We start from the raw sequence: 18,831 nt of genomic DNA, 5'->3' as shown, positions 1-18,831 counted from the left end.
GTAATCTCAACTTGCTTTCAATGCCACCTGGTAATCTTCCTATGTTCCTGTCTTTATAACAGCTATTTCTAACCTCTACTCTCCTACCACCACCACACTTCTGCCGCATTGTCTCCTCAGACAATTTCACCTCCTACTATGTGAAAAAATTAAAAACAATTGTAAGAGAACCCCTCAAATTTTCTGCCGTGCCACCTATAAACACACCTGCTCAGCACTCAGTCTCCTATTCCCTCCTGTCACAATGGAAGAGGTGCCCTACCTCTGGTCTAAAGCTAATACCTTCACACATGGTCTCGGTCTTACTGCTTCCTGATATTTCACAATTGCCACCACTCCATCAATTCTCCCACCCCAAACATGTGCATGGTCTCTCTCCCTCCCTCGCTCCCTCCCTCGCTCCCTCCCTCCCTCCTTTTCTTCCTTCCTTCTGTCTTCTTTCTTCCTCTCTTTCTTTTTCTTCCTTTTTCTTTCTTTTTTTGTGAGCCCTGTGTGAAATATGCTAGGTAGAGCCCTGTCTTCAAGGTTCCAGCTATGCAGATTGTAACAATGCCCCTTTGAAACCTAATCGGTGGATGGGAAGGGGTGTGCCATTTCTGTTACAAAAGAAGCAGAATTTCCCTCTTAAAATGTTCATACTTGTGGGTCTAAGAAACAGGGCAGTAGATTCACTAATTTTCTGCAATTTTAATAGCTCCTTTTTACCTCAAAGCCTAATGACTTTTCATACTCTATTCTTCAGCCAAGTATGACACTTCCTGACTTTCCCCTAAGGTAGTAAATCAATTCCACACCAAATGCAAATGCACGTGTTGCCTCCGCGTGCTGCTAAGTGCAGAACCAGGGCCTGTGTGGCTGTTCTGTAGAAGGTGGTGTGGGCCCACAGTACATCATTAACCACGCACCGATGCATAACTGAGGGTGACCTCTACCAGATTACCAAAGGCAGTATGGCTACAATATACTTGCCCAATTCTCTGATTCTCAGTTTATAAAGAGTAATTTTGTAAGATTCTTCACATTTCTTAATTTTAGCAGGTTAGGTCCTTCAAATGGACTTTTGTGGTAGGGCAATGGTATTCATTATAGGCTTGAGATGACCTTTGATGACCAACAGCAGTATCTCCAGCCAGCCACGATCACTTTTTCTTTCCTATTCTATCCTTCCACCCTCCTTCCTCTTCCTCTCTCTCAGTCTACAAGCAACAGTTTATTTATTATTTAAAATATATCATTAGCATATTTCTTATTCTAGGTAGGATAAGAAGAAAATATACTTTAATACAGATGTATAATTGCTCACTTTCTGTCACTAATCCAATTGTTCCCTTTTCTCTTTTTCAATCCCTGTAAAACCTTGTTAAGTGTATGCTGTTCTACTTCAGCAGGTCACCTTAGATTTGTCAGAATCTCAAATTCATAGTTGAGGCTGGTTTGTCCCCCTACTTATGGAATCCCTAAAGTCCGAAATAAGTTAGGTAACTACATTTCTCAATAAATATCTTCTCAAGTGTCTTGGGAATATCGATGTCTCTAGTTTAAGCAAAGAACACTGATGTTTGGTCTTTGGAGACAAGTAAACGGGATTTGAATTTTGAGCTTCATACCGATGGAGCATCTGTATAGCTGTGTCTTATCAGATTTAAGTCATGAGGGTTACAGGTGAGAAACTGGAGGCCAAATTTAGAGTAGTTGTGGTTGTTGTGTAGTATAAGTGGGGTTGGATTTTGAGCAGTTTTTAAGTGATTTTAATACTATATTTTGAAATAACTCTCATTTAAATTGATTTTTCTTCTAAATTTTTTTTTTTTTTTGGTTCCTTGAAGGTTCGTCTATACTGCATAAAACATGACAGAGACATCTTTCCTGGTCATAGTATTTCTAATTTTCCCACTGAACCTGTGCAGAAAAAAATCTTAGTGGTTTGTTATTTCAAAATAATAATAGTACATTCTTTGGACTTTTCCCTTTAGTCCAAATGAACTTTTTGGCTCAGTGTATGCTAACTTTTTTGTTTGTTTGTTTTACTTATTGTGATAAATGTGTCCTTATTTCAAATGCCATCATCTTCCTGTGATTCCACTCATCATCCTTCTGTTTCTTAGGGGGCATTTGCTTCCCTGGTCATAGCCACCCGGCCAACGAGGCAAGAGACCTGACTGTAGCGTGCTGCTGAAGAGCAAGACTTCAAGGAGTTGATTCCACTCATCATCCTTCTGTTTCTTAGGGGGCATTTGCTTCCCTGGTCATAGCCACCCAGCCAACGAGGCAAGAGACCTGACTGTAGCGTGCTGCTGAAGAGCAAGACTTCAAGGAGGGGTCTCCACCATCGCCAACAGCAGGAACTTTAAAATAACAGATCCCTCTTTAATCTACTTTCAGGATGATCTATAGTCTTGAGAAATGCTCCTCTTTCCCACCATCCCATTTCTGTTCCAAAAATATATCAGAAAAGTAATGTCTCCTGCTGTCCTTTGGAAACCTTTCTGCAACCATTTTTCCACCTTTAGATTTTATATTATGTCTTAATCATTCATTCCACCCTTCCTCTTGTGTTGTTAAAAATATGCTTTCTTTTTCCAGCCCCTGCCTTCTCCCAGCACCTTATCCATTTTCCGCAGTTTTCTAACTGCTGTTCATTTCCAGGCTCTGACATCACCTCTGCTTCTTAAAGAGACCACCACCAAAGAGACTTATTTTCTCTGAATATTCTTTCAGTTGAACCAACCAGGGAAAAACAAAACAAAACTAAACAAAACAAACAAAAAAATAAACCAAGGCAGATATCAAAAGTAAGATGGAGACTAGAGAAGTTACTCATTTGTAAATCTCTGTTATGCAGGATTAAGAGCCCTGTGTTTTTGTTTCAGTGAGTATGTTCTTATTTTTGTGTAAGTTTACCTTTAAGAGATAAAGGAAGGATGTTTAAGCTCCAAGTGAGAATGCAGTTTAATTCTGTGGAGCTGGCCTTGCTTTGGTATACTTACTGAAAAGGACTAGGCTGGCATTGGTGACTCCCAGCTTGTTGGCAGCCACGCAGGTGTAATTGCCGTAGTGCTCCTCAGTGACGTTGGTCACTGTCAGAGAGGACTGGCCCTCCGTGCTCTTGATCTCAAGGCCATTGGCACTGTTGATCCTAAAAGTTCAAAAACAGAAGAGTGAAAAGGAACATGGATGAAGATTTTCACCTACTACTTCTTTCCCCAGCCTTACATTGGAGGAAAAGGAGAGAAAGAAAGTAGTTACAATTTGTTGTTCCCTGCTCAATTCCTCATTTTAATTGTGCAATCTATGCAATCCCATATTGTCAGCATCAATGTCCATTGACAGAGAAGACTCAGGAATGGATGAGTTCCATTGGGCTTGTGTTTCTGCTACAGATAAAAAAGACATGCAGGTGGAAAGTACCCACTGAACCATCTACTTCACTTTTTATATATAGCCTGAGGGCTTCTGGGCTTCAGCTTAAGAGTTGCAGGCACCAAAGCACTTGATAAAGAGATGAGGAAAAGGAAGCGTATAACGGTATAGGTCTGCATAATTACAGCTGGGCTTGGTTTCATCATGGGGGCTTCTGGTGCCTCTAGGACCAACTAGCAGAACAGTGGAGACATGGCACATTTGGCACTTACCTGGTGTCATCCCGGTACCACTCAAAGTCAGGTGCAGGCACTGCTGAGGCCTCACATTTGAGTGAAGCTTGTCGCCCTGTGGTGGCTTCGTTGCTCTTGGATTCTGTGATAGTGGGAGGATCTGTAGAAAGGACAAGCACATGGGTTTACATGAGAGTCAGAGGGTGCTCCAGAATTTTCATTTGGGGAAGAATTAAGAAGGACAATCTGATTGGAGAGAGGCAGGAAAGGAATTGTCTTAAAGCTCCATTTACATGAATTACATGATCAGATGAATGGGATTGGTCGCTAGAAAATAAATAAAAATAAGAGATGATTACTGAAAATGTAGACTTGGTTTATTTAAACTAGACACTTAACAGGGTTTTATGGAAATAGAACCTAGGATTTCTTTTTCCCTTCTCCAATAGATCATCAATTATTCCAACCGTAGATTGTAATATTTGCATAGTTTCTTTATTTTCATAATTTAAGCAGTGATACTAAAGGACTTGAGATTTTAAATGTATAATTTGACCATTTTTATTTTTCTTCATCATCATTTTACTATTATTATAGTTTGGGATGATTTTGAGGAGTCCAATGAAAATAATAGAAGGCTAAAATCCTCCTAAGCCAAGCTTAGCCTGATATTGTTGCAGGAATTTAGAAACAAACCAACAAACAAAATACTTATTAGGTGATTACCTTTTTTTCTTGTATGTGTTCCCTTATCACTATGACCCAGGTAATTTTCCTTTTATGTGTGGTGTGCAGTCTGCAGTCTATCCTGGAGCATAGAAGACTTCCTGGGTCTCAGTCTTCTACTCTCTTGGGCAGTTGTTTACTTGATTTTTATGCCCAGGGATGGACATACAAAACTATAACAGGCTTGAAATGAGCTTAGAAACACATCTGACATTCTAATTTGCAACGACTCTTTCAAGCTAACCTAGGAGTGTGGAACAGGTGTTTACAGGTCCGCATGACTACAATAGGGTTGTAGACTCGAGCTCCTGGGCTTGGTGATGCTGTGATTGTGCCTGTTATGAACCTTCAAGGAGAAAATGATTTTTCTGTCCAAAGGTCATTTGCTAAAAATGGCAACGTGGCTGTGTACCCAAGGAAAAAATAGAAACCATCTGTTTAGACTTTGTAGAGAAAAAAGCTTATTTCGGGAAATTAGAAAAGGAAACTTTAGTGTACAAAATTCATTTAAACCCCTGCTCTTCAGTACCTAGGTCATCTTTCTTGTTTCTAAATTTTTCTCTTCATATTCTAAAACTATTTCCTGAGTGTTCTGCCTGTAGAAGACTATCATTATCTGAGTTAAAAAGGATATACAAAAGCATCAGGTTAGTTGGAAATTTTCTTCCCCCATTTCATTTTCCTATCAGCTTAGAAATCTTTAAGTCATTGTCAGAGAGAGGAGGCCTTAGAGCACATTTAGATAAACCTTGTCAGTCCATATTCAAACAGGTGTGACAGAGAGAGGTTTTGTTGTTTTATTGGTTTTGTTTTTGTTGTTGTTGTTTTGCTTTAGACGTCTGCTTATTTTTGTATAGGCTCAAAATGGGAAAATGATGTAGGGGAAAGAACCCTGAACTTTAAACTAGGAGTCTTGGAATTTAATTTCAGATTGACTGTGTGGACCTCCCATCACACTGTCTTTCTGGGCCTTGGTTTAATCACCTATGAAATGAGGGAACCATACTTTAATGATCTATAGCATCCCTTCCGGCTATAAAATATCCCAATTCTAGTCAGAACTGCCCCTTCTTTCTGAATGGGCAGTTGGTATTATTATGACCTAACTGTATTTTCATGCCCTTAACTTGTTTAACTCTTAAATTGCTAACTTTCCAAATTAGAACTCATTCATCTACTCCATGGTTTTGGAGTCAGGATTAGCAGTCAGGAATAGGACTCCTGAGGTCTGATTTTGACTCTACTCTTAACCGGAACTGTGGTCTGGGCAAGCATCTGTAACAGTCTGAACCTTTTCTTTCTCATCTTTTAAAAGAAGAAGGTAGTTTAAAATAATCGCCCAAGGTTCCATTTAAAAGTTTTTCATGCCGTGATTGGTTACATAGAACATTAGAGAACAGCAGTTCAAAGGATAATGTGCTAATTGGCAGTCGTCATATTTGTGGAGGAGGCATTAATATAGAGATGGAGCATAGAATATAAGTGATAGGCTTAGAATTAAAGTTTGATAGACCTGAGCTCAAATCCAGGCTCTGTCCCTCATTGTCCTTCTTCATTAGAGAGTTTAGTACTTTGCCCAGAGTCGCAACACTTCAATTTCTTCCTCTATAAAATGTTGGAACTAGAGTCAAGGAAGCCCATTTAAAGACTGATGAAGAATCCAGAGATGTCCTGCACTAGGTTTGTGATAGAGGGGCTCGAAAGGAGTGGACAGATACATGAAGCCTCAGGATTGACAAGACTAGCCATGGATTAGATGTGAAGGGTGAGGGAAAGAAGGAGTGTCAAAAAGGTGACAGCCAGGTTTCTGGCTTGGGCTTGGGCATCCGGGTGATGCCACCCACTGAGACAAGATGTATAAGAAGAGAAAGAGATGACCAGCAGTAAAACACTCAACAAATATTAGTCTCCCATCCTCACCTCTTCTCACTGCATTATGTTCTTAAACTGCCAATGACTCCACAATATGTAGCACAGTGGCTCATCGATGTTGGCTGGAGAGATTAATTTTGCTGGTGATTCTGTTGGTTTGTTGACTTTCACAATTTGAAAAATGAGTTTTAACCAGTGTTTGTGAGTTTCTGGAGCTGGATGGTTATAACTGACAAATTCTTAATGATGACTGTTGCTTTGCTAACCCAGCCCTAGACCTGGGCAAGACTCCACACATCCTACCATCACCCCCGGCACTCATAGCTTTGGCACCTCAATATAATATTGCCATGGTGGATGCTTTCTAGTCCCTCTACCACAGGACCAAGAATGCAGGCCCCAGCTGCACAGTTTTGTAGAGTTTTCTGCCTTATTCTGGTTATTTCCTTGTATATGGCAGGAGCTTATATAATGTACCTACTGCTCTGGAATACTAGAGAAAGGAATGATTTATCTAATTGAAAAATTTGGGAAGAATAAACTGGGCCCGTTTGGCTCATCTCTTCACCTTCTTGCTTTTGGGACCAAGCTCCTTGCAGGTAGCAGAGGTTCTCCTCTGTTTCTTCATGCTGGAATTCTTACTTGGGCTCACCCCTTCCCACTCTCATGTGAGCAGAACTGCACCAACCCAGGGCTGCCGTGACTGGGGAGGTATGTTGGCCACACATAGCTACTACCTCTAACCACCTTAATCTCTAACAATGGGGGCATTTGGTTCTCCTAGATTACTCTTTTACTTATTTCTCAATTTGTTTGAAACCTGAATGACTAAGCAGTACACTATTTATTAGCCCCACAGAGGTCCTAACATGGGACAACTGGCAGCAAACTAAGGTTGGGCACTTTTAAGTGCATAAATTTTGGGAAAAAATGACACTCGTTAATTACAAAGTCCAACTGCTTACTTCTCTCTTTGAAAACTTAGTAAGTTTCTTGTACCAGGGTAAATTTGTGAATACTGATATATGTACAAAGAGCTCATTTGGAGAATTTAGGAACAAATTAGAATGTCAGATGTGTTCCTAATGTTTCTCAAATGACACCATGGGGAAGGTCTGTTCTTCCATGGCTTATTGGAATGAACATTTCAAAGATCATTTGTAATGAATTCTGTATAGGCGAGGCTAAGAAAGATTATTACAAATCATACTGCAGTATGCTTAGCATAGTTAAAGTAATAGGTGCCCTTGCTCAAAATATGGTTATAATAAAAATGTGGCTTCATTGAAATTCTGCATCAAGAAGTCAACCGTTATTCTTTACATGACTTTGGAAAAGCTGACAATTGTCAAAGGACTCTTCCAGTTTTTATTACTTCAAAATTTGGAGTTCTGAAAATATTAATAAGGCCTTTCTTCTTCTTATACCTCCAATAACAAGGCTCTTTCAATTAGAATAAAGAGGATAACAATGATAAGATATCATTCACTTAATTTTCCTAATATTGGGAATATATTAATAAAGGATAATTATAATATTAATAGTAATAAATAAAATTCTGAATAAATGATTCAATTTATGGGCATTTACCACATGTTAGCACTGTACTAGGCTTTAGATATTCTCTTTATCCAAATAATAAGCTCTAGGAAGTAAGCATTATTAACCCCCTATTATGAATGAAAAGACCAGCCTACAGAGCATTAGTAACTTGTCCCAATTCACATAGCGAGTATTTGGTGGGATATGGATTTGAACCCAGGTCTCTCATGTTCTGAATCCCATGCTATGAACTTCTCTATGCTGATACTTCTATACTAGTTCTTTTAAAGAGCAATGAATTCCTAATAAGAAAAAGTACCACTTAGGGTAGTAGGCTGCTAGCTTGAAAAGTAATTGCTACGTACTTTTGCTATTTACAGGGTACCAAAAAATGGCACGACATACAGTGACATATTGGATATAAACCTGCACTGGAAGTCAGGATGTGGGCTCAATTTCTGCCTGCGCCATTTAGGCTGTCAGCACAGACATGTTGTCTTCCTGCAGCCCTTCACCTGTGAATATAGATGATGGCATCTGGGTACTGATTTCACAGTTTTGATATAAATATCAAATAAAACCATGCATACGAGAGCACTTTTAACACCTAAAGTGATTACATTTATTATTTCTTATTGCTATTATTCACCTGGTGTCATGGAAGGAAAGAGGGCTTTGGAGTTAGACCTGGGTTAGAGTCCCAAGTCTGCTACTCACGAGCTCTTTGATTTTGTGGCAGAGAATGCTTACATTCTCTGAGCTTTGTTTTGTCTTCTCTGCATGGGGTCAGTTGTCTACCAGGGTTAGCATGCAGTGGTGTAACACAGTGGCAGAGGGTGCAGGCAATAATAAAGGCATTGTCTGTAGAGAATTTAGGAACAATAAGTTAAAGTTGTCTTTTTTTTTTTTAATTGCCATGTACCAGCAATACTGAAGTAAGCAGTGTCTGTGATAAAATAAATACTTCTCCCTGGGGCAAACCAGGCCCAGTATACCTCCCTGCTTGCTTGGCCACTGTTAATATGATGATTACAGTGAATGTATTTGAAATCTCTAGGATGGTCTTGGTACTCTGAAGGCATCAGAAAATTATGGTGCTTGTCCATATTGTAAAATTATAGTAGAAAATTATAGTACTCTGGATTCTTACTGAATACTTACTCTGATAATCTCATGATAGATTTATAAACATTAGAATGTGTCTTTACCAATACATTCCCAAGTGTAAGAATAGCTTAAATCTCGGCATGGAGACTGGATAGCTGTAGCTATGAATAGCTAGCAAAGGTGGCCAGTCTGGTTCCATGTTGTGTAGTTATTTTCCTAAAGTTTCCTCATTAGGTGATTTTTGAATCAAAGCACTGAAGAGTTGAGTTAAAATACATGTATGTAATCTGTAGGCAACATGTGTTTCCAGTTTCAATTGTGTATTCTGTGGTAACCCCTGCCTCCCCTAAATAGATGGCAAATAAATGTAAGGGTAAGCTTACATTTAGAAATGGCAGCATTCTGTGTCCCCCACCATCTGTACTAGTTGGGTTGGTTAGCTCTGGACTCCAGGGTGGAGGCAGAGCTGAGTTCAGAGGGAGAGGAGTAGAGGAAAAAGACGTTGTGAAGAGTGACTATGTGAACCTATCTGGAGACAGAGCTGAGAGAAGGCAGAAGGTGGGATCATTAGTTTGTCAATGGGGTAGCGGGCAGGTTTGAGAGCTGGGGGCAGTTTTGAGAAGAATTTCTCCAGGAATTGGAAAAAAAGTTCAGTATAGGAAGAGTCCAAATAAAATTAATAGTTTGTACTGAATAAAAATTTATTATGTGCTAGATGTTATAGTAGGTATACTGGGCACTAGAGTGAGACAAACTCATAAGTAGAAACTTTTAACACACTGTAAGAATGAAAATTGAGGAATTACATCTACAAGCTGCAATGGAAGGACAGACTGTCCCTAGGGCTGGTACCTGGAAGACATTAGCTATAATGTGGGTAGAATACAGGAAGCCAGAAGTCCTGCCTATTGTATGAATTTTACTAAGGTTATTTAATTGAAAATATTTTGAGCCAAATAATTTAGCTTTTTGGAGAAGGGTTATCTGAGAGAAGTAAAAAAGGAGAAACTATACAATCCCGCTTGTGAGCTCAGCAGAAGAAACTGCTATGTCTCTTGTCTACTGCTCCAGCCTTTCGGTGTCCTGCAACAAACATTTGTTGGCAACCAAGTAAATGAATCAGCAAAGCCTTGATAAAAGAAAGTTAGCAGCACTGGGACTTTTTTATTTTTAAATGGTACTCAGGGTCTGTTCACTACAATAATCTATTCAGCCATTCTAATCCCCTGACATAATTCCAAACCCTGTGTTTTGAAAAGAAAGAGAAATCAGTTTAAATAATGGGGCATTTTCATAGCAGGTAGGCTTAAATGAAGTGACAAAGGTGATCCTGGACATTTTTCTGTATGCAAAGGTTTTACTAGGCTGACCTAGTTCCATAATTCAGTCTTGGATACTTCTTCCACTTAGTACAACTACATTTAAGTAACATGAATTATTTGAACAGAATAACTGATACAATGACTAGTTTCAATATGATATAAACACAGCTTATGAAGTTTTAGTAAAAAGGTGATTCCACAGGAAATTGATAGTAGAATATTATTGATTTGTGACCAATATTATTTGCAAAGTTTGGGGAAATGTTAAGAGCCCAGAGTGTGGCTATGAGTTTTCCACCTACTCATTCAGTAAACATTTACTGAGCAATTTTAATAAGGTTGGGCATGTGCTGCTCCTGCTGGTGACGACATACTGCATCTTTGACTAAACTCATTATAGCTTTCCATATAATTTGTTACATGATGTCTTTTTAGAATCTCCAGGTTCTGTCCAGTCTTCTGTGGTTCAGTCATAACTAGCAAAAGTGTATATTTTCATAAAAGTCTTTTCTTGAAAATTATCAGTATTTTCTTCTGTTCTAAATTACACTTTGGGGACAGTCAAGAAGGAGCAATGTCAGACTAATTGTGCTAATAATAATAGGGCCCAGGCAGCTAGCTTTGATCTTGGGAACCATCTGCAATCCAGACCACTTTGATGTTTCACACGATGGAAGCATAAATATTTTCTATGTACTCCATGATTGGACTTTCAGAAATCTAATTAAGATGAAGGTCAATTAAGAGAAAATGAAGTCTTGACTCCGAAAGTCAGGGAAGAGATAGAAGATGATGGCGTGGTTATATGTACATAAAAGAAGCTAACTAACCTAATTATAAACTTAGATAAACACCCAGAGAAGTTGCCTTTCATGTGAAAAAGAGGTCCTAAAGCATTTTATAACATTGAGATTATTAATGTGTCTTTGAAACACACCCAGTACTGGAAAAGAATAGTAATACTGGCATTTCAAAACTCTATTACTAAAAAATTCAGAGACAGCTAAGGACAGAAGCACTTCAGAGCTCATCAAATGCAGTGCTTGCTTCTGGGAAATGAGCTCCAGAAGTGTCTACAGCAGAGTCACATCTACTGGCTTCTCCTAGGTGTGGCGTGAAGGAGACTTTGCTGCCTGTTTCAGAAGCTGCAAGGCTGGAGCAAGGCCACAGCTAACAGTGCATTCCAGCACAGGCTGGGGCACCTTGAGCAAGTCTCCTCAGCTCTCTAAGCCTCAGTTTTCAAATTTGTAAAGTAAGACTAATGATGCTTATAGGTTTACTGTGAAGATTAAATTACAAATGTAAACTCCTTAATTCAATGCTGTACATAGTACAGACTAATGATGCTTATAGGTTTACTGTGAAGATTAAATTACAAATGTAAACTCCTTAATTCGATGCTGTACATAGTAGGTACAAAGAACTGGAAATTCCCTCCTCTCTTTTTCTCCTGAGAGCGAGGGCTTTAGAACCAAATGGACCTGAGTCTGAATCCCTTTTCTCACATTTGCTTTCTCTGTTGCTTTGAATAGGCAACTTTACCTCCTTCTGCTTCAGTTTCTCAAACTCTAAAAAAGTCTCAATTGTATCTACCTTGACAGGCTTATCGAGAATAGAGAGAATTTATGTAGAATCACTGGCACGAAGGTAACTGCATGGAGGACATAAGGTGACAGAAAATAACTCATCATAGCTTAAAGCATACTTTCCAATATGGGTTATGATTTTTGTGCATATGTGTCTGTGTGCCTAACTGTATGTATGTGTATTATGTGTGCATATGTATGTTTGTAGGGAGTGTGTGTGTTAAATGCATTGAAGGGAAAAACTGTCGAGACATCCTTTTGTCTCTGTCGCTAGCCATAATTGTGTGATGTGGGAACTTGAATTTAAATGATGTAGAAAGTCACTCCTAACTGAACAGGGTAAACGAATTCTCTTTATTCCTTTGCTGGGTGACACACATCATAAGGATCCTCCCCTCTCCCCCTTTTGAACTACATCTAAAGATCCTTTCATCTGAGAAGTTCAAAGAATGCCCACTTACCTATGCATCTTAGCAAAATCTTCCTTTCTAATGCTTATACTTTGGGAAAAATAGATAACCAAAATTAACTTACTAAGCATCCCTGTTAGCCCCCAAGGATGCATGGTATCTGACCACAGTGGCTTGAATTTGTTCCCAAGGCCAATTAGTTAAAAAGCTGAGGATAAAATATAATCTTGGGGTATTCCTCCTGATAAACAATGCATTAAGTTAGAAATTCTAGTTAAAACAGATATGAATTGTTTTTTCCAAAGTAGTATGACCTTGGTCTCCACAAAGACCAGAACAGTTACTGCCAGAAAAGCTAGTGCTGTCTGGTCATGTTTTCTTAATTCTGTAGTCTGAGTAAAGACAGAGTGTATTGCTAAATGTATTATAGGTTGTATTTAGAGTTGGTCGAGTTGATTTATCAAATTCAAAGGCCAAGTCCTGCCCTTGGATATGTCAATGTATAAATGTGCATCCCTGACCAGAACAGTGTCTGCTTGAAATGCAATGCTCTTTTTGCTAATGGAATATTTAGAGCTTGCTGGAGGTGGAGGTGCACCCTGTGCACACAGCACCTGCTGGCTCTTGCATACTCACAGTTCACAGTGACCTTGACTTGTTTGACATCCGCTGAGGAGACCTCATTGGCAGCTTTGCACTCGTATTTGCCTGACTGCTCCCTGGTGATGCCGAGGATCTCCAGATATTCTTCTTCTCCTTCAAATTCTCTTCCTAAAAAACAGAAGTTTGCATGATTGTTTTCTAAAGTCTAAAATATACAGCAGATCACCTCATTTTTCTTTTTAAAAGCAATAAATCCACATGGCTTTTCAATAATTAGACAATGGGCTTTGTCTGAGATCAGACTCCACAGAAGCAAGACCCTAGGGCAAAAAGTCTTGTGAAAGTGATTAAGTAGGAGGTGTTCTCAGGAAAAACTGGCAGGGGAGTGGGAAAATGGGACCTGGGAGGGAAAGAAGCCAAGCAAGGGTGCAATGCCAAGCTAAGCCCCACAGACAGCGACTGCGGCTCAGTCTTTCAGGGAGCTCTGGGGACAGCGCATGTCTCTTTCAAAGTTGTTCTGATCATGAAGCAAGAAGCAGAAGTGCTTACGTCTTCACCCATCCATCATTGGTTAAGGGTTGGAGCAATGCAGGGGGAGAGGAGGTGCACATAAGTCATAAAGTGCTCTGAGGGGATATGGGTGAAGCACTGACATCACCGATTATGCCATGATGCAAAGCACCCTTTACACCAAAGTGGTATTCGATGATGTGTCTTCCTTTTGAGAAAACACCACCCTTCTCTAGACTATGTGGAATTCTGTTCTCAAGGATCGTGTGCTAAACCCTGTCTTGCAGTTATGGTTTCCTTGTTCTGCATCAAACATTGAGGCTTTCAGGCCATGGACCAGATTCATAAGAATGGGCTGTGTGGCTGATGGTGTGTTTTGTGATAGACTGTGTCACCTGAGGAGCTAAATATAATTGGCTTCACAGTTGGTTTTAGGGATATGGAGGCCCTTTGTGGAAAGATCTATAAAGTTGGATGTGTCCATTTTAGTGAAAAAATCTCAAGTTGGGTAATCTTATTTAAAAATTCTCCCTGTATGGAGAATAATTGATTGAATGACTTTCTTTCTGAAGAGATCAGTAGAGAAATAAGGGAGAGAGAGTGGAGAGGGAGAAAGAGGAAACAGGGAAAGAGAAGGTAAAGAGGAAAAGAGGTTGGGTAGCAGGGAGAGCTTAGCCAGAAAGGCCTACCGATTTGTTCTGTAGCTAAATCGAACCCCCCTCACTCCAGATTTCAAAAGTCCAGGGCTGCTTGGGTTAGGGTGGAGCAGTTGGGGAGGGTGTTAAGGAACATGGTCTTGCTACCATGATGGAATCTTGCTGCCGGTCACCCTACACTAAATGGTACCAATTAATAGCTCTGCTCAAATGCCACAAGCTGTTTCCCTTTTCTGGAAATTCCCTGATGGCCAAATCAACATAACAGCCAGCCAGCACAGAGAAGAATTCACTGTCTAAATATGTCAGCTAAGCCTGTTAACTAGGCTTTCAATAGAACATAGGGCCTCTTTGATAACATTCTATAACGCAACTGTCAGGAACACTCCAAGCTTCAAGTCTTCTGTCAATTGTCAATGTCACGAGTTTTGAGGAAACTTTGCAATCCCAACAACAAACAGCAACAGCAATATAAAATTATTTGGTCTTGAAATTCTGCACATTATTTATCCATACTTCTACCGAAAATGTTTGTGAATTAGTCTATATTATATGGCTGGATATTATTTATAAAAGATTTTTTTTTCCTATCTGTGTTTTCCACTTTTTCCTTTTCTACATTCAAGCAAGTAGTCAGATCTGATTTTACATGTTACAGAAGTGGAATGTAGTAGGGAAGAAAACCGAAATCTCAGAAAGGGTAACAGACCATTTTATTGGATTAGCTGAGGCAGGACTTGGGCTTGGAGGAAAGGAGAAAAGAGATCTTTCCTGCATACTTCCATCTATGGACTGAGAGTCATGCCAACTACTTGATGCTAAGAATCCTCTAGCTGGACATAAAAACGCTGAAGACTAATGTGGCAACTTTGACAATTTAGTTTTTTATTTAACAGGCTAAAATAGGTGTAAGCTCATTCAAAATCTGGAGTGCAGGGTTGGAACAGGCAGTAAAATAGCATTATTGATTTTGAGAATAATTGTAGATTGTAATGGGAAAAGAACTAGTGATAATTTCAGAATGTTTTAGGATTTCTTCCCTGCCCTCCCCCATACCCGCAGGCCTTTTTCCCGGGTGGGTACAGAGTTGTCAGTAGAAGAAAGAGAGAACAATCATAGTCCTAGAGATGGTTGACAATACTGAGTTCTTTTTAATTCTCATCAAATGCCCATGGTGGGTCATGGATCCCTACCTTGCATTTTGAATTTCTAAAAGAAATAAACCAGTTACAGGAGAGGGAAAGATGATTTTTGGCAGCACCAACTAAGGCCCTGCCAGTTTGGAAAAATGGCACCTATGAGAGTAAATATTATGATGAATAAGAGAAAATAAAGAAATATTTATTGAGTTTGGGGCCTGGAATTCTCACATGCCAATGCAGGTATTAATAATCTCATATTTTCCCCAGATAAATGGATAATAAAACAGATCCTCATCACATAAATATTCATTTTCATGTCTCTAGGAAGAATTTCCCCCAATGCTACCTTAGAATGAAGGGGGCGTTTTCCCTCAAGTGACCCCTGTGAGGCAGGGATCATTTTTGCTTGTGCTGTGGTAGTCTCTCCACTCTGGTGCTGCCTCCAGATCCAGCACACAGCATGGTAGCCATGTCATTAGAGGGGCAGTCTCAAGGTGCAAACCAAGTGTGCGTAAGAGAAACCACATGGTTTTACTCATCCCACCAGCCAGACAAGAATTTAAAATATTGAACAACACTTTGGGCCCTCTCTGATGTCACTCTTCCTTTGCTTACCCCTGGGATTTTCCACTTGAAACTCCTACACCCCTGTCACTTCTTGCTAGTCCTCTGCTCACACCCACAGGAGATACTCCTACTTCACTTGAGAATTTCTCACTCATCCACCATAATTTTTTTTTTTATCCACAGTAATTTGATAGAAAATGGGAGCTTTTCTGTTGCTAGAAAGCCAAAACTCCAGATTGTAAGCTCCTTGGGAACCATGTCTTACTCGTAATATCCCCATGAACTGGTACAGGGTTTGGCACAGATTAGTTATTCACTAAATGTCTGCTGAGTTCACCTGAGATAGACTGAATGCTTGTGTCCCTCCAAAATTCATATGTTGAAACTTAATCTCCATTGTGATGGTACTTGGAGGTGGGGATTTGGGGAAGTGATTAAATCATGAAGATGAAGCCCTTAGGAATGAGATTAGTGCCCTAACAAAAGAGTGCCCAGAGAGCTCCTTTGCCTCTTTTGCCATGTGAGACTGTGATGGTACTTGGAGGTGGGGATTTGGGGAAGTGATTAAATCATGAAGATGAAGCCCTTATGAATGAGATTAGTGCCCTAACAAAAGAGTGCCCAGAGAGCTCCTTTGCCTCTTTTGCCATGTGAGACCACAGCAAAAAGGCAGCTGTCTGTGAAACAGGAAGTGGGCCCTCGCCAGACACTGAATTTGCTGTTACCTTGATCTTGTACTTTCCATAACTCTGAGAAATAAATTTCTGTTGTTTATAAGCCACCCAGTCTATGATATTTTTGTTATAGCAGCCTGGATGGACTGAGTTATAGCTGAACTGAATTAAACACAAACAGTCTATGATATTTTTGTTATAGCAGCCTGGATGGACTGAGTTATAGCTGAACTGAATTAAGAAACACAAGCAGAAGTAGAGTCACCTCAGTACTACACATGGCTTAAGAGAGCAGAGCTAAGTACTGAAAGGTGGCTAAATATTTCTGTAAGACAAGCTGGTGTAAAAATTCACGTTCTTCTAACAATTCTAACAGTGGACCATTTTACTGGGGAAGAAAGGGGATGCTGAGTACTCTGCTGTTAAAAGGCTGAACAGGGGCCTCTGGCCATGTCCTAAGGGTGCATCTGCTGTGTGGAGTTATTGTTTCAGAAACTAGCCAAGCCCCCATGCACACAGACATGACACTAGATACTATGCCTTTCCTTTCATCTCAGCAACTGCAGTTTCTTGTTTCAAGGCATGGGATACATCACGTGAATCTTGAGTCACAAAATCCTAAAATGCACTCAGATTCTCCTGCTCCTTTCCCTTTGCCCCCTGTATATGTCCCCATGGGGGCTCCCATTCTCCAGTTCTTTCAGTTCAGTCTGGCTGGCTGCTCTCATCCCAAGGGACCTGCCACCACCGCCTTTTACTCTCTCAACCTTAAGAAGACTCTCAGGCCAGAAATGGACACATAACCTGCTGTTTCAGTTTTCTGGTAGACTAGCTCTGTGGCTACAATCTGAGTCCTTTTCTTGTTCCTATCTATTATTTTCCGCCCTTGTATAAATGTTTACTTGAAATGCAAATTTCAATATTTTGGTATTTTAAACATCTCAACCAGTTTCCACAAGCTTGCTCACGTCGCCGAGTGTTATATTTATTCTGGGATCTAGTGTTTAGTTTAAATCTCCCTTTGCTTAATGTGCTTTTGTGTCTCCTGGCAATATTCAGCTACCAGGCTCAATAACTTCTCATCCTCCTCAGTGTATGCACCTTTCAAATTGTTGCACATAATTAGCATATCCCCGCTTAGTCACTGTTTACTCAAGTTATACATATTAGTTCTTTTAATATTTCCTCATAAATCAGAAAGAAGGGCCTAGAGCTAATGGCAAGAGGAAAGTGTTGTCTTCTGCGTTCCCCAATGTGGAGGCAAATCAGCCAGGAATAACTCCAATTAAAGTATGCCAGTGGCCGCCTTCTGGGTACAGTGCCTTCAGAGTACCATACTTCGGTGAAACCTGTAGTTCACATTCAAAATGTTGATTTATCTAGATTTCCAAGGCCTCAATCAGGCATGATCAGGCATTTGTAAGCAAGCTGCCGTTTGAAATTAAATACATTTCCATGTTATTTCTCTCTCTCCCCCAATCTTCCCACTTTTGGTTTCTCTCTCAATATCTTTCTCAATATCACAAAATCTCTCTCTCACTTTCTGCTCTCTCAATCTCTCTGTCTCTCTCTGTCCCTCTGATCTCACACACACATACACACACAGCTATTTATTTACTTATAAGCGTTTGCTCTTAACTTTTAGGAATCAACGTACAAGTTCACTAACCCCCAAATATTTGCTCACTAAACAGAACAGGTCTATTCTTGAAAATTCCTCAGCATATTATAACCAGTCCCCTATTTGAAATGTAAAAAAAAAAATTAAAAAAGACTACTACCCTAATGATCCTTATGGTGTCTGCCTTTCTTTCCCTTTATTTGAGATACAGGAAATATAACTTAGGAAACTTGCTGAATTTGAGAGTTTCATGACTTTAAAAATGGACTCTTACATGTTAGAGAAAAATCTGGTTTTTTTTTTTTCACTGTTCTGAGAAGAGTCCTATAACATCTCAGTAGATCAATCTTTCACAGAAGAAACGCTGTGTTTGAAATGGGGTTGAAATTCCCTTTTCTCACCTCCATTGGAGTACTTACATGTAAGTGGCTATGAACACAAACATACATACAGTTTAATGAGCAGCCAAGAACTGGCATTTGTCTTGCAGGGTATGTGTGTGTGTACATGTGGTTTGTGTGGGTCTGTGGTTGGAAAGCAGAGTGAGGCAGGTGAGCAAAGGCAAGCTATGCACTTCTACCCACAAAAATAAAAGAAAAAAGGGCCGCCAATCAATGATGCTGTTTGAAGTTTCCTGTGCAAACTTCAAATGCTATAACAAGGTTCTGTTCTTGCAGTGCATTTCATGTTTTCTTTTTATTTTTTCCTAAGGATATGCTCACCTATTCCTGTTTTTGCTTCCTTCCCTAATTTCCGCACATCACGTTCTACACAAAAATACTAAGAAAGAGAGAAAAAAACACAAGAAGTCTAGAGAAGATGCCTGAGATAGGGTCCTGTTTATATGTACAATGATGTCTTTCTCCAGATCCTTTGAAGTTTTTGTGTCTCAGCTTCACA

At 39.7% G+C, this 18,831-nt stretch overlaps 1 protein-coding gene across 1 annotated transcript in view; it reads right to left on the bottom strand.

Moving 5' to 3' along the window:
• LSAMP (limbic system-associated membrane protein) overlaps positions 1-18,831 on the bottom strand; it is a 214,438-nt gene that overhangs the window by 30,951 nt on the left and 164,656 nt on the right. Inside the window, exons 3-5 of the mRNA XM_008567901.1 lie at positions 12,795-12,929; positions 3,633-3,753; positions 2,988-3,136 (exon numbers count right to left, since the gene is read on the bottom strand). Coding sequence (XP_008566123.1) covers positions 2,988-3,136; positions 3,633-3,753; positions 12,795-12,929 — 405 coding nt within the window. The remainder of the gene's footprint in view (positions 1-2,987; positions 3,137-3,632; positions 3,754-12,794; positions 12,930-18,831) is intronic.

The sequence above is a fragment of the Galeopterus variegatus genome, unplaced genomic scaffold, assembly GCF_000696425.1.
Source record: "Galeopterus variegatus unplaced genomic scaffold, G_variegatus-3.0.2 Scaffold355, whole genome shotgun sequence".
Classification (NCBI taxonomy): domain Eukaryota; kingdom Metazoa; phylum Chordata; class Mammalia; order Dermoptera; family Cynocephalidae; genus Galeopterus; species Galeopterus variegatus.
This window is presented reverse-complemented; position numbering and strand designations above follow the sequence as displayed.